The 15,859-nt window shown below is 39.1% G+C and overlaps 1 protein-coding gene across 2 annotated transcripts in view; it reads right to left on the reverse strand.

The window, feature by feature from the left end:
• The window catches only part of rsrc1 (arginine/serine-rich coiled-coil 1), a 460,355-nt gene that overhangs the window by 76,560 nt on the left and 367,936 nt on the right, over nucleotides 1-15,859 (reverse strand). For both annotated transcript variants that reach the window (XM_051679647.1, XM_051679648.1), the window contains one exon: nucleotides 8,794-8,862. In XM_051679647.1, coding sequence (XP_051535607.1) covers nucleotides 8,794-8,862 — 69 coding nt within the window. The remainder of the gene's footprint in view (nucleotides 1-8,793; nucleotides 8,863-15,859) is intronic.

Here is a 15,859-nt window from a genome sequence, read left to right on the forward strand (position 1 = left end):
TTATATTTACATTATATAATATTATTTTATATTATATTATGCAATAGTAAAATATTTCTGTCATAATTTATTCACTTTCACACATTATTTTATTGCTCTATGATTAAACCCAGGAGCCCTTACTACTCCTTTCATCATTTTATCACTCCACAGAAATAAAGCGCGTGTCTCGTCTTCTGTGTCACTCTGTGTCATTAACACTGCGTGTATGAACATGTAATGACCAGTAACATTTGCCATTACATGTCTGTTTTAAGTAAAACTCAAAAGTCAAAGTTTTTATTTGTCCGTTTATATATTTTTGGTTTGGCACGAGCCTCTGCTGACTGCATGCGCATCAGAGCACTTGAGAAGCTCTTCAGACGCTCTTCTGTACAGGATCTGCTCTGGTTGACATCAGCGGTGCGGCTCAGTGACACTCAGTGTTCAACTGAATTACACACAATGATGGCATTTATATATTTGCTTAAAATTCCCTTATTTGGGCATTAAAATGTGATTGGAATTTGAAGTGCAATAACAAATAACCACAATCAGACGGTTATATAGTAATCGTGACAGGCCTAGGTAGGGTACAACGGGGCTAAAGACTCCGCGAGGTAAAAGGCTCCATTGATTTTATTTTCTCCCAAAACACTAAACAGCAACAAAAACCACCAGAGGACTTACCTAAACACCTGACTATGTACTACAACATTTTCCTGATCCATGAAATCTTTGCATGTGGTGTCTAAATGTTGATTTTGAGGCAATTTGATCTAATTTTTTTAATATATTTTTTTAAAATGTTGAAAATGTATGTAGCTAATGAAAATCCCTGAAATTAACATTTCTTTTGAGACAAAATACTTATTTATCATATTCAGTTTTGTTTAAGGTCATTATATCAAACATTTTTCAATAACTGTCCAATAAGTGAAAGGATAGTATTTGGGGTAAAAAGCCCCTATTAAACACATTGTTGTTTTTTTGTTTTTTTTACATTTTTTAAGTGGGGCAAATAGATTTATTATGATTTTTTTTTTCAAAGTGGGTTCATATTGACTGATCCAATCATAATAGAGTTTAGTTTGTTTATAGAATACTTGATATGTAATAAAAAGCCAAATGTGTTTGAAATGAACAGAAAATAGTTGACTTTTTTTTTTTAAGTAGTTATTTTGAATAAGCATCATCATAATTTATTTAAAAAAATCATCTTGCTGTCTCAAAATTATTTGCATTAGTTGACAAATTGTACCCTATAACTATTGCCTCTGTATCTACATGATATCACTTTAAATCCCCTAGGGGCCTTTTACCCCAAGTGAGGGAGCCTTTTACCCAAGGTGTGGGGTAAACCATCACACATAAATTCCTGAATCTTCAACCAGAATTCCTGTATTTTAACACATCCCCAAAAAACATGGGTTATTTCCCCGTCTTCTGATTGGCATCACCAACAGGTGGGTGTGTCTTTAAGACCAAGTCTACACAATCTAGAGGGGGTCCAATATAATCTATTCAAAATCTTAAATTGCATCAGACGCACCCTTTAATCTCTAGATGCAGACTTGACGTTTTTTAGAATCTTAGCCCACACTTCCTCCTCCAATACCAAATTTAAATCTCTCTCCCATAATCTCTTGAGAAGTTGAAGCTCCATCCCCCAGACTCTGAATTAACAGGGAGTAATACACTGATGCCTCATGAGCTTTTCCAAAAGCAGTTATCACCACTTCTAGAGTATCTGCCCTTTTAGGGGGGTGTATGCTACTCCCAAAAATAGTACAGAGCAGGTGGAGCAGCTGTAAGTACCTGAAGAACTGAGATCTAGGAATCCTGAAATGTTGGACCAAATTTTCAAACGTTCTCAACCTACCACTCTCATATAGGTCACCGAGTGTATTAACACCCCTCACAATCCACTCCGACCAGAAGAAAGGGGACTCACCAATACACAGCTTTGGGTTTAGCCATATGCTCGAGGCTCGAGGGTGTAACTTAACTTCTCCGGTTAGTTTGATAGAAAGGCTTTGCAATGGCGAAATAGGGGCAAGATCTTCCTGTTCAATACAACACCAGGGAGGTGATCTCTCAGGTGGAAGCGACCAATGAGCCAAATGTCTGAGACCGAATGCATAATAATAAAACAAAATCTTGGGTAGGCCTTGCCCACCTTTGTCAATCGGCCTATGTAACTTATTGAAGTGTAATCTGGGATGCTTACCATTCCAAATGAAGGACTTCACTACGCTATCAAATTGCTTGAAATAAGAGAGGGGGACATCTACAAGGAGAGATTGTAGTAGGTAGTTGAATTTTGGAATACAATTCATTTTAATAACATTAACCTTTCCAATCATCGATAAATGTAATGAAGCCCACCTACTCACCTCTCTCGAAAACCTTTTTATTAAAGGGTCAAAATTAACTCTGACTAAATCACATAATTTTGCTGGGAATAAAATGCTCAAATACTTAATGCCCTGTTTGGGCCATTGAAAGGCACCCAGTTGAAAAGCCGTTACTGGGCAGTACGATGTTAGAGCCAAAGCTTCGGATTTAGACCAATTAAATCTGTATCCCAAAAATTTAGAAAAGGAATGAATAATTCTGTGGAGGCAAGGCACAGATCTAGTGGGGTCGGAGACGAATAATAAAATATCATCTGCGTAAAGTAAAAGCTTATGCGCCACACCTCCCGCCACCACCCCTGTAGATGCAGACTTGATGTTTTTTAGAATCCTAGCCCACATGCCCTCCTCCAATACCAAGTTTAAATCTTTCTCCCATAATCTCTTAAGAGAAGTTGAAGTTCCATCCCCCAGACTCTGAATTAGCAGGGAGTAATACACTGATGCATCATGACCTTTTCCAAAAGCAGTAATCACCTCTCCCAGAGTATCTGCCGCTTTAGGGGGGTGTATGCTACTCCCAAAAACAATACAAAGCAGGTGAAACAGCTGTAAATACCTATAGAATTGAGATCTGGGAATCCCAAAATGTTGAACAAAATTTTTAAAAGATCTCAACACTCCACTCTCACATAGATCACTGAGTGTAGTAAACCCCCTCACAATCCAGTCTGACCAGCAGAAAGGGGACTTATTAATACATAATTTAGGGTTCAGCCATATGCTCGAGGCAACATTTAAATAAATGTCCGAATTAAACACTCAGGACACTTTTGTCCATACCGAGAGCAAATGCATGATAACTGGGTGTAACTTAACCTCTCCGGTTAGTTTGATAGAAAAGCTTTGCAATGGCGAAATAGGGGTAAGAACTTCCTGTTCAATACAAAATGAAGCCCACCTGCCTACATCGCTTGAAAACCTTTTTATTAAGGGGTCAAAATTAACTAACTAAATCACACAAATTTTCTGGGAATAAAATTCCCAAATACTTAATGCCCTGTTTGGGCCACTGGAAGGCGCTCGGCTGGAAAGCAGTTACTTGGCAGTACGCTGTCAGAGCCAAAGCTTCGGATTTAGACCAACTGACTTTGTATCCTGTGAACTTAGAAAAGGAATTAATAATTCTGTGGAGGCAAGGCATAGATCTAGTAGGGTTGGAGACAAATAACAAAATTTCATCTGCATAGAGCAAAAGATTATGCGCCATACCTCACGCCACCACCCCTGGAAAATCATCCTCCTTTCTTATCGCGGCCGCTAAAGTTTACAGGGCCAGACAGAACAATAAGGGGGAAAGAAGGCAACCCTGCCAGGTGCCCCTCTCCAGAGTAAAATAATCTGAAATTAACCCATTTGTTTGTGCCACCGCTACTGGGTGTCTATAAAGTAACATAATCCATCCAATAAAAGTTTTCCCGAACCCGTATATTTCCAAAAAGATAATCCCATTCTACCATATCAAACGCCTTTTCGGCATCAAGTGAGATGGCAGCGACTGGAGTCTGATCATTCGCCACTGACCACATGATATTGATGAAACGCCTAATGTTATCAGAAGAGCTGCGGCCCTGAATCAACCCCACCTTATCTATATGTATAAGAGGTATCATAACTTTACTTAATCAGTTAGCCAGAATTTTTGACAATATTTTTACGTCAAGCTGGATCAGGGAAATTGGATGGTAACTCTTACACTCGCTTGGATCTTTGTCTTTTTTAAGAATCAGATGGATCCGGGCTTGCGTCATGGTTGGCGGAAGCTTTCCATTCTTTAATGATTCTGTATAAACTTCTAACAAAAGTGGAGCCAGTTCTGTAGCATAAGATCTGAAAAATTCAGCGGCAAAGCCATCTGGCCCCGGAGCCTTGCCTGTAGGCACGGCCTTATTTACCTCGTCAAGCTTCTCCAAGGTTATCTCAGAATCAAGAGAATTTTTTTGTACAGTCGTCAGTTTAGGGAGTTCTAATGGTTCCACAAAGTTCCTAATATCTTCATCAGTAGTTCAAAGATGTGGAACTATAAAGATCAAGATAAAATTCTTTCAAAACATTATTAATATCAATGGCCGAGATAAATATTTCACCACCAGCAGATTTCACTGAGGGAATGGTAGAAAAAAGACTCTCTCTGCTTTATGTATCTAGCCAAAAGCTTCCCTGCTTTGTCCCCCAACTCAAAGTATGATTGTCTTGCCCTGAATAGCCAAAACTCCACCACCTGCGACAAAATAGTTTTATATCTGTATTTCAATCAGGTCAATTCTCTGAGGCCATCAGACGACATTCGGCACTTCAGCTCTGCCTCGGCACTTTTAATATTCCCTTCCAACTCCACGAGTTCTCGTGCTTTGGATTTTTTGATGAATGAGGCATACTGTATGATCCGGCCCCTAAGAACTGCCTTAAGTGCCTCCAAAGCCACGCCTACAGAGGATACTGAGGACCAGTTGGTCTCCATATAAACATTAATTACAGCCTTTAACATTTGTTGAAATTCAGGATTTTGCAAAAGGGATACATTAAAGCGGCAACAATATGATTTATTTTTCTCCGTATGTGACAACACCTCTAAACTCACCAGGGCATGATCTGAGACTAATTTGCTTCCAGTTGTGAGATCAACAACAGATGAAATGAGGGACTTAGATATAAAAAAGAAAAAAATCTATTACAGAATAAATCTTATAGACTGATGAAAAAAAAAATATAGTCCCTACCAGATGGGTTCAAAAGTCTCCAAATATCTGTAAGGCCAAGATTTTTACACACCTTGTAAAGCATCAATGTTGCTCTAGGGGGCTTGCACACTTTTGCTTCACTATGATCAAAGACTGAGTCCATCAAAACATTAAAGTCTCCTCCCAATATTATATCATGAGGGCCAGCAGCCTGCAACATCCCTTCAAGATCTATAAAAAAGCCCTGATCATCAGCGTTAGGTGTGTAAATATTAGCCAAAATCAACCTTTGCCCCTGAAATTCTGCTAAAACAATAATGACTCTTCCTAATTTATCTTTAATCTGTTTGAGACATTTGAATTGTAGATGTTTACGTATCAATGTAATGACTCCCCTGCTCTTACTTGAGCCAGCACTAAAGAAAACATGCCCACCCCATATCTTCCCAAATTTTTCAGCTTCCTGCAGGGAAAGAAGCATATTTTGAAGAAACACTATATCATATTTCTTACATTTAAGAAAAGAAATAACCTTCCTTCTTTTTATGGGGTGCCTCAGCCCATTCACATTCCATGTGGAGAGAGACAATCCACTCATATTAACATTCAACATATTAGAAAAAATAGATTGTGTGTCAAAAACAAGATTATAAAGACCACATTCCAACATTAGTGTAACAATCAAACCCCAAACTTCCCCCCGAACCAAACAAACAGAAAAAAGAGAAACGTGCACATTAACGCAACAGCGCCAACCGGCATCCATCCCTCTAAACTCAAAACAGCAAAAAATAATCTAAAAAAACAAACAGCCAATATCAGGCATAAGCACCTAAAGTATGTAGATTCATCCACATAACTGTCCCGAAGGTGTGTCCACAAAACAAACTCCAGCCGCTAGTGGAACCAGCAAAAAAAAAAAAAAAAAAAAAAAAAAAGGCCGTTCAGTTTCCTTGGACAGTCAAACTAATGTTCAGTGAGCTGGCCCATTTGGCTGTTACATGAGTGTAACACATGCCCTAAATCACTCTAATGATTTGCAAGAAATATTCCACAAAACAGACTCCATCCAATACGAGGCATAAGCACCAAGAACGTGCAGATTGATCCACATACTGTCCCGATGGAGTGTTATTCCACAAAACAATCTCCAGCCGCTAGGCGGAACCAACACAAAAAGAAACAAAAAAAGCACCCAGTTTCCTCGGACAGTCAAGTGAATGTTCAGTGAGTCAGTCCCACTCGGCTGTTGCATGAGAGCAACAAATGCCCTAATCACTCCAGTGTTTGCATGAAATATTCCACAAAACAAACTCCATAAGCACAAAGAACGTGCAGATACATCAACAAACTGTCCCGAAGGAGTGTTCTTCCACAAAACCTAACTCCAGCCGCTAGGCGGAGCCAACACAAAAAGAAACAAAGGCGGTGCCCAGTTTCCTCGGACGGTCAAGTGAATGTTCAGTGAGTCAGGTCCACTCGGCTGCATCAAGAGCATCACACAATGACTTACTCATTTCACTGACTTAATGAAGGACATCGCTTGCTGTGGGCATGTAAATATTTTGTGGCCATCCTTAGTATCTATTCTCAATTTGGCCAGAACATCAGTGCAAAAGCGACCTTCCATTGATGTAACAGTGTCTTGCGTTTCTTGAATCGATCACGTTTCTCTCGTCGAATTCGCAAAGTCTGGGAACAAGAAAATGTTGTGGTTCTTCCAAGAAAGCCTTCCTTTACTCCTCGCCTCACGTAACACAAGATCTTTATCGGATGATCTCAGAAATTTGGCCAGAACCTTTCCCAAATGCCCTCCAAGTCTGTCTTGGTTGCTAGTGGATTAGCAGCTAATTCCCTCTCCGATGACTCCAGATAATCGATCCATTTCTCAATGTCCCCCATTCTTGTAACCACCTCAGAGAATTTCGTCTCCATGGCAAAGATCAATCGACGTATTACAGCAAGATCCATCAAGTCAGCAACGACCATCACCAGCATTGCCGACATGCTCAATAGTTGACGCTGAATCTCTCCCACCGCACCGTAAAAACTGAGTCCTGCGGGGTATCAGCTTGAGCACGGTAGTGTCTTTTAATGTCTCCAGAGCCCGAGGATTTTGAATTCTTTTTCAGTTATGGAACAGGGTGTATCAAATCTCACAGGTTTATGACACAAAAAGTATTAAAAACTAGCAAAGTGTGCAGAGCTCGCCGTTCACACGTCCGAACCTCGCATGGTGTCCCCAATGTTTATAAAATTTTTTTTCATGCACATGTATTATATACTAAAATGCTTGTAAAATGTTTTAAATGTTTAAAACTATAATTAATAAACAATTGTTGTTTGTGTAATGTTGTTAATAAATGTTTTTCATGCATTTAAGTGAGTTCTTTTACATTTATTATAATAAGATGGTTATACAGATTTGTAAAAACATATTACTTTTGTATTATAAACTATAATTCAAATGCAAGAGAACGTTTAGAGTATCAATTTTAAAATGTAACATTTATGAAATGTACATAGTTACATGCATAAATAAAATCGGGCCAGCTCTGGCACGCTGTCTACTATAGTTTCGGGCTGATTCCATCGTAACACTGGCAGCGTTGGCGCATAACCGGTTGTCGCCTCCGGGTTGCAGAGGCGGGCTGGCCATCAGGAGAGCCGTGAAAGTGGGCCAGGATGTGATGAAGGAGGCAGCGAAATGGGGCTGCGATATGCAGAAGGGGACAGCAAAACACACTGCCACAACACCCATTTAACATATAACCATTCATTTAATAAAAAGTTGCATTTTATTGAGGGAAAAATATGTACTTTATTTTAAATTCATTAAAAAATAATAATAATATTCAAAAAATTGAACAAAATTCAGTAACAGGGTTGTGAAACATGCAGCCAAACATAGGTTTTGCAAAATATACAAAGCATATGTAAAAAGTAAAATACATATTATGGCCAGAGACCATAATAACCATGTTTATACTATGAAAAATAACCATAGTTTTACTAGTTCATAGTTTAGCCATGGTATTCTATAGTAAAATCATAATAACTACAAAATTAAAAATGGTTACTATAGTCATGATTACTACAATTTTACTATATAGTACAACCTTGGTAAATTTCCAAAGATTACCACAATATTACTATACAGTACAACCTTGGTAAATTTCCAAAGACTCCTTGGTAAAATTCCCTTCGAAAGGGAAGGTTAGGTTTAGGATTAGATCAACCACTATTTGTACTGGGGTCCAAATAGCATCTACCAACTATTTACACTTTTTGCAAATGCAAAGAATGCATGAAGCATCTACCTACCATTTAAACTTGGTACAAATGCAAAAAATGCAAAGAAGATGCTTTTTGTTGCTTTTTACACTTATTGTAAATAGCAACTATCACTATTTTCACCAAGTGTTTCACCAAGTTTCACCTAGCTAACGAAAGGGTTAGTTTCCCAAAATGAGCAAAATAGGATGGGCAGAAAAGTGGGACAAAAGGCAGAACAGAACGGTCACTGCATGCAAAAACATTTCCCCACTGCCTTTACACCCCACCGCAGTGATAATGTTGTGGCAGTTTGGCATTGACTTCTCTGTTTCCATCAGACTATTGGGGTGCAAATAGCTACACTGTGTCTGTGTGGCAGGTGCTATTTACAATTGCGTGCAAATAGTCACTCTGAATAATAAAACAAAAGTTTGACCCACCTTCCTCTTTTATTTTCCCTGTTTCCTCTTCAAGATTTTCCTTTATTTTCAGCACTTCATCAGTTTTTGCTGAAATAAAGACAGCAAAAGGGGGGAAAAATTACAACAACTACAAGTTATTAAAACATTATTCATCACAAATCAATCATTCAATTAAAAGATAATTATTCCATTATTGCATTATTCCACTTGTACCATGGTTACCACACCTTAAGACATCATTCAGGGTTTTATCTCAAGACATTGTCTGGTTTTCATCCCTAAAACTCTTATGAGTGGAACTACTTTCTTCCGCCACAGATTCAGCGTCTTATTTAATACAGCTCAAGCCTTCGTTGCTAATTCAAAAATGCCATGTTAGAACTAGCAATGGAGGACTTACTGGAGTAATAAGGTAGTGTGTTTGTGCATGTGTGTGTATTTGAGGGATCGAAAGAGAGAAACTCAGAAAATGAGAGAGATTGCTTTTGGGATTACCTTTTTTTGTTGCAGCTCTCGTCAGAAATAACATTGCTTCAAAATCGGCAAGATGTGTTTCGCCATATTCCCTACTTTTTTTTTCAATCCCACTGAGATGCAGGAGTGCACTGACATGACGTTTTTCTCTCACGAGTATGTTTGGGGCTTAAGTGTGTGTGTGTTACGTGTATAATGTGTGTCCATGAGTGTGGGTGTGTATGTGTGTGAGAGGGGGAGCGCGAGGGTTTTTCCCAGAGATATTTCAGATATTATAGAAACTGCTGTATTGATCAAGTATATCTAGCTTTGATACAGCTCAAGCCTTCATTGCTAATTCAAAAACGTCATTTTAGAACTAGCAACGAAGGATGCGCTGCTTATTTGTGTGTGTGTGAAAGCGAAACAGGAGAGGGGTAGCGCGGTGCTTTCCACTATAACTATGTGAGGCTGATTAGGGTGAAATACATTGAAACATTCAAAGTTATTTTGGAAAATAGAAATTGTTGTATTGATCAAGTCACGAGGGGGTGTGGCTCTATTTGTTGGTCGCAACTCGAGTCTCAATGTGTGTGTGTCTGTGTGTGTCTGTGTAGTGTGGGCGGGTTTGGGTGGTTTATGAGGACATTTTTTTAGGTTACAAACTGGTAATAACAAGGGTATTATGCTATAAATGTGGTTTATGAAGGACATTTCTAGTGTCCCCATAATTTAAATCGCTTAAAAAAAAAACAACATACTAAACAATGTTTTTTTGAAAATGTAAAAATGCAGAAAGTGTTTTGTGAGGGTAAGGTTTAGGGGTAGGGTTAGGGGATAGAATCTATAGTTCGTACAGTATAAAAATCATTATGTCTATAGAGAGTCCTCATAAGGATAGCCGCACCAACATGTGTGTGCGTGTTTGTATGTGTATGAGAGCGTGTAAGAGTGGGGGAAACGAGGGAGCGTGAGGGCTCTTTTTAACTGAAATTGAAATAAATGTAGGATATTTTAGACATTGTTTGACATTCTTAACCTATTTACTTTAACCAATGTCTTTGTTTTAACTGAAAAATAATTGCACACCTTAGAACGTCCGTCAACCAATCATATGTATATATGTTGAACTTTTTGAGCTATAAAGGAAAACCTTGCTGTAAAACCCAATAAACAAAATGTCAAAAACACTGGTTGAGTTCAATGTATGGTTTATTAAGCATACTATAAAGTATAGGCCTTACAAGTTCCCTTGATTCTTAAAAGTCTCCCTGCATATGTAAGTTGTTCCAAACCAGTACATCTTTTCCACTTTTCAGCACTCTAATTAAAAGCTCAAGAGAAATCCTTATGCTGAAACAGTTTGTGTACAGGTCATATGGCAATTAATTTTGTCTGTTGATTCACTTCTCTCTTACCCTCCAAATAACGATGTTAGCTGAGATGAAGAAATACAGTGAGCAGTGAGGGGGGACTATCAATACAGCCTGTAAATTAATTACACCTCTGTTCCTGCACATCATTTATTCTAAAGTGTTCATGTCTCCCAAGAGCAATTTGCTTTTATTGCTGTTTTACTCACTGATGAGGGGAGTCATGCAAAATTGAGTCCTTTATTACATTACCTTGAATGAGTTTCAACTTTTGAAATAAAAGAGGTGGGTGATAGTTGAAAGCCATTATGAAATGTGTAGATGTACAGTTTGCCACATTTAGCAGTTTTAAGTTTAAGTGGAAAATTTTATTATTGTAGATTGTTTGAGTATGACTTGTGTGGACATTAAACTAAAAGGACCCATGAAAATAATTTTTATCTATCAGTGAGCTGACAAGAAAATGTGTAAAAAAATAAATAAATAAAATAAATAAAAAAAAAGAAAAAGGAAAAAAAGAAAGGTTATAATCTGGGTAGCTTGTAACAGACCAACAACCCTCTGTTTCTGTGTACCCCCCCATCACACACGCAGGCCTGTCACGATTATTAAATAATCGTTTGATCGCGGTTATTTGATTTTAAAGCCGCTTATTTGAAATAACCGCAATTATTGTGCACTTCAAATTCCAATCACATTTTAATGCCCAAATAAGGGAATTTTAAGCAAATATATCCATCGACGGCACGTTTGTGTGTCATTCAGCTGAACTCCGAGAGTCACTGAGCCGCACAGCAGAAGCTGTTCCTGTCTGGAAGAACACATCAGAATCAGAATCAGCTTTATTGCCAAGTATGCTTACACATACAAGGAATTTGTCTTGGTGACAGGAGCATCCAGTGTACAACAATACAAAAACAATACAAAAACAGCAGCAAGACATAGATATAATATATATATATATATATATATATATATATATATATATATATATATAAAACTAATTATACACATATGTACAGACAGACACATACATACATACATACATACATACATACACACATACATATGGGTAGAGCAAATCTAATACAATCTGTTATGTACAGTGCAAATACAAATCTGTTATGTACAGTGCAAAAATTATTTTTTTTTTTTTTCAGAGGAATGAAATGGCAGAAGAGGATGGATATGTTGGATAAATATAAGAAAGACTAAACTGTGTATTGCACATAGTTATTGCTCAATGGGGCAATTTAACTGTTCATGAGATGGATAGCCTGAGGGAAAAAACTGTTCCTGTGCCTGAGAGTTCTGGTGCTCAGAGCTATGAAGCATCAGTTCAAAAAGGTAGTGGGCAGGGTGAGTGGGTTCCAGAGTGATTTTTCCAGCCATTTTCCTCACTCTGGAAGTGTATAGATCTTGAAGGGGGGCAGGGGGCAACCAATAATCCTCTCAGCAGTCCAAACTCTCCTTTGTAGTCTTCTGATGTCTGATTTTGTAGCTGAACCAAACCTCAATGACTGCTGAGTAAAACTGTATCAGCAGCACCTGTGGTAGGTTGAACTTCCTCAGCTGGTGAATGAAGTACAACCTCTGCTGGGCCTTTTTCACAATGGAGTCAATGTGGGTCTCCCATTTCAGGTCCTGTGAGATGGCAGTGCCCAGGAACCTGAATGACTCCACTGCTGCCACAGTGCTGTTTAGAATGGTGAGGGGGGTCAGTGTTGGGGTGTTTCTCCAAAAGACCACAATGATCTCCACCGTTTTGAGCGTGTTCACTCAAGGTTGTTTTGAATGCACCAGACAGCCAGCTGTTTAACCTCCCTTCTGTATGCAGACTCATCATTATCCCGGATGAGGCCGATGACAGTGGTATCGTCTGCAAACTTCAGGAGCTTGACAGAGGGGTCCTTGGTGATGCAGTCGTTGGTGTAGAGGGAGAAGAGTAGTGGGGAGAGCACACATCCCTGGGGGGCACCAGTGCTGATTGTACAGGTGCTGGAAGTGAGTTTCCCCTGTCTCACAAGCTGCTGCCTGTCCGTCAGAAAGCTGGTAATCCACTGACAGATAGACATGGGAACAGAGAGTTGGTGTAATTTATTCTGCAGTATAGCTGGGATGATGGTGTTGAAAGCTGAACTGAAGGCCACAAAAAGGATCCTTGCATATGTCACTGGTCTGTCCAGATGTTGCAGGATATGATGCAATCCTATGTTGACTGCATCATCCACAGACCTGTTTGCTCGATAAGCAAATTGAAGGGGATCTAGAAAGGGTCCAGTGATGTTCTTCAGGTGGGCCAACACCAGTCTCTCAAATGATTTCATGACCACAGACGTCAGGGCAACAGGTCTGTAGTCAATAAGTCCTGTGATTTTTGGTTTCTTTGGGACAGGAATAATGACTGAGCGTTTGAAGCAGCATGGGACTTCACACTGCTCCAGTGATCTATTGAAGATCTGTGTGAAGATGGGGGCCAGCTGGTTAGCACAGGATTGAAGACACGCTGGTGAGTCGCCAACTGGGCCTGAAGCCTTCCTCGTCTTTTGTTTCCGAAAGACACGGTTCACATCATCTTCACAAATCTTAAGTGCAGGTTGAGTAGCAGGAGGGGGGAGGAGGGGGGTTGCAGGAGGTGTTGGTGTTTTTGTGAAGTGAAGGTCTGAGTGGGTGTGGGGTGTGTGATTGGGCCTTTCAAATCTGCAGTAGAACACATTCAGGTCGTCAGCCAGTTGTTGGTTCCCTACAGGGTTGGGGGTAGGAGTCCTGTAATTTGTGAGTTGTTTCATGCCACTCCACACTGATGCAGTGTCGTTAGCTGAAAACCTGTTTTTCAGCTTCTCAGAATATCTTCTTTTAGCCACTCTGATTTCCATCTTCAGTGTGTTCCTGGCCTGATTGTACAAGACTTTATCCCCACCCCTGTAAGCATCCTCTTTGGCCTGACGAAGCTGCCTGAGCTATGCTGTAAACCACGGTTTGTCATTGTTGAACTTTAAATAAGTCCTAGTAGGAATGCACATATCCTCACAGAAACTGATATATGATGTAACAGTATCTGTGAGCTCATCCAGGTCTGTGGCTGCAGCCTCAAAAACACTCCAATCCATGCAATCAAAGCAGGCTTGTAGTTCCCGCTCTGCTTCATTGGTCCATCTCTTTACAGTCCTTACCACTGGCTTGGTTGATTTTAATTTCTGCCTGTAGGTTGGAAGATGAACCAGACAGTGATCAAAGAGTCCCAAAGCTGCTCTAGGGACAGAGCGATATGCATCCTTTATTGTTGTGTAACAATGATCCAGTATGTTCCTGTCTCTGGTGGGGTATGTGATGTGCTGTTTGTATTTGGGCAGTTCACGTGTGAGATTTGCTTTGTTAAAATCCCCAAGAATAATAATAACTGAGTCCAGGTATTGTTGTTCCATGTCTGTGATTTGATCAGCCAGCTGCGATATACACACTCAAAAGAATAAACGAGGAAAACTCCCGCGGCGAGTAGAAAGGCTTACAGTTAATAAAGAGCGCTTCCAAATTAGGACAGCACATCCTCTTTAACGTTGTTACATCTGTACACCAACTTTCATTGATATAAAAGCATGTTCCACCGCCTCTCGTTTTCCCCGTTAACTCCGCGATGCGATCCGCTCTGAACAGCTGGAAGCCCGGCAGATGTAACGCGCTGTCCAGAATGGCTTCACTCAGCCAGGTTTCTGTGAAGCACAAGGCAGCACAGGTTGAAAAGTCCTTGTTTGTGCGGGTGAGGAGATGTAGTTCGTCCGTTTTGTTAGGAAGAGAGCGGAGATTCGCTAGATGAATGCTCGGCAGCGCTATTCGAAATCCGTGCCGACGGAGTTTGACCAGCGCACCGGCTCGTCTCCCTCGCCTGCATCTCTTGAACAGCAGAGCTGCGCTTCCAACTAAAATGTCTAGCAAAACGTCTGAATATTCGAAAACCGGGAAAAGATTGTCTGGTACATGCTGTCGAATGTTCAGCAGTTCGTCTCTGTTAAAACTGACTGGAAAAAGATTACTAAACACAGGACAAACAAACAAAAACAACAAAAGAACTGAGGAGCTCCACACCGAGGCAGCCATCTGCGGCACCATCATGAAGTTATATCACATTACATCACATTAACCACTTTCTCAAGCGCTCTGATGTGCGCGCCAATAAGGCTCACGCCAAACTCCCATGAAAACATAGACGAACACACAAACTCTGATTGTAATAAGGGCTTGTGGGTTTAATCAGAGAACATTAAAATAACATGAAAGTGAAAGTGAAGAAATTAGGACAGAAATTTTTAACTATTGCATAATATAATGTAAAATTATATAATATTAAATAAATATAATAACAATATATAAAAAATAAATATAAGATATGAGTTCCAAAAACAACAGTGTGCTGCAAATCTAAAGTTGACCAAAAAGACAGTATTTAGAAATATTTTGATATTTAAAACATTATTTCTCATGTCATTCATAAGTTTTTAAAGCCTTAAATAGAAATCTATCCCTGTTTTATTATTTGCTTTATATATTTGAAGTTAAATATGTTAAAATTATCTGAAGCACATGCACCATAAGAAACATGAAAATTTATGACAATTAATCATGAAAGCCCTAAAAGAGACACTTAATCGTCATAGCCCTAAAACAGACAATTAATTGCAATTAATTGTTTGACAATTAATCGTCAGCCAAATTTCATAATCGTGACACATTTCATAATCGTGACAGCCCTACACACACAGCCAATTCCAGAAGCTGGAATATTAAAATAAGCATAACCATTTTAACAAATCACCTTAAACGTGAAGTATATAATTCCTGCACCACTAGCAGCACCAAACAGAATTGCAAAAATAATGACTGTTTTTTTATTTTTATTATTAAACATGTTTCCTGAACACTCCACTTGCCTTCCATTGGTTGGACAAAAAGATAGTCCTGCTGCATTCTCAAACCACTGGTGGAACCCATATTACTGTGTTAGGCTGGGCAAAATATTTTAATAAAATAAAAACACTGAAATTACATTATCAGCATAACAATTTTGGTGAAAAGTTTTAAATGTACAAATGTACACAAATTTCAGAATTTATTATCGTTGAATATGTGCCCCTTTTGCTTAGCTGACAGTATGTACACTACTGTTCAAATTTTTGGGGTCACTTGCCTGAAATGTTTTTCATGGTCTTAAAAACCTTTTGATCTGAAGGCATATGCTTAAATGTTTGAAATTAGTTTTGTAG

Source organism: Myxocyprinus asiaticus, chromosome 39, assembly GCF_019703515.2.
Source record: "Myxocyprinus asiaticus isolate MX2 ecotype Aquarium Trade chromosome 39, UBuf_Myxa_2, whole genome shotgun sequence".
In the NCBI taxonomy this organism is placed as follows: Eukaryota; Metazoa; Chordata; class Actinopteri; order Cypriniformes; family Catostomidae; genus Myxocyprinus; species Myxocyprinus asiaticus.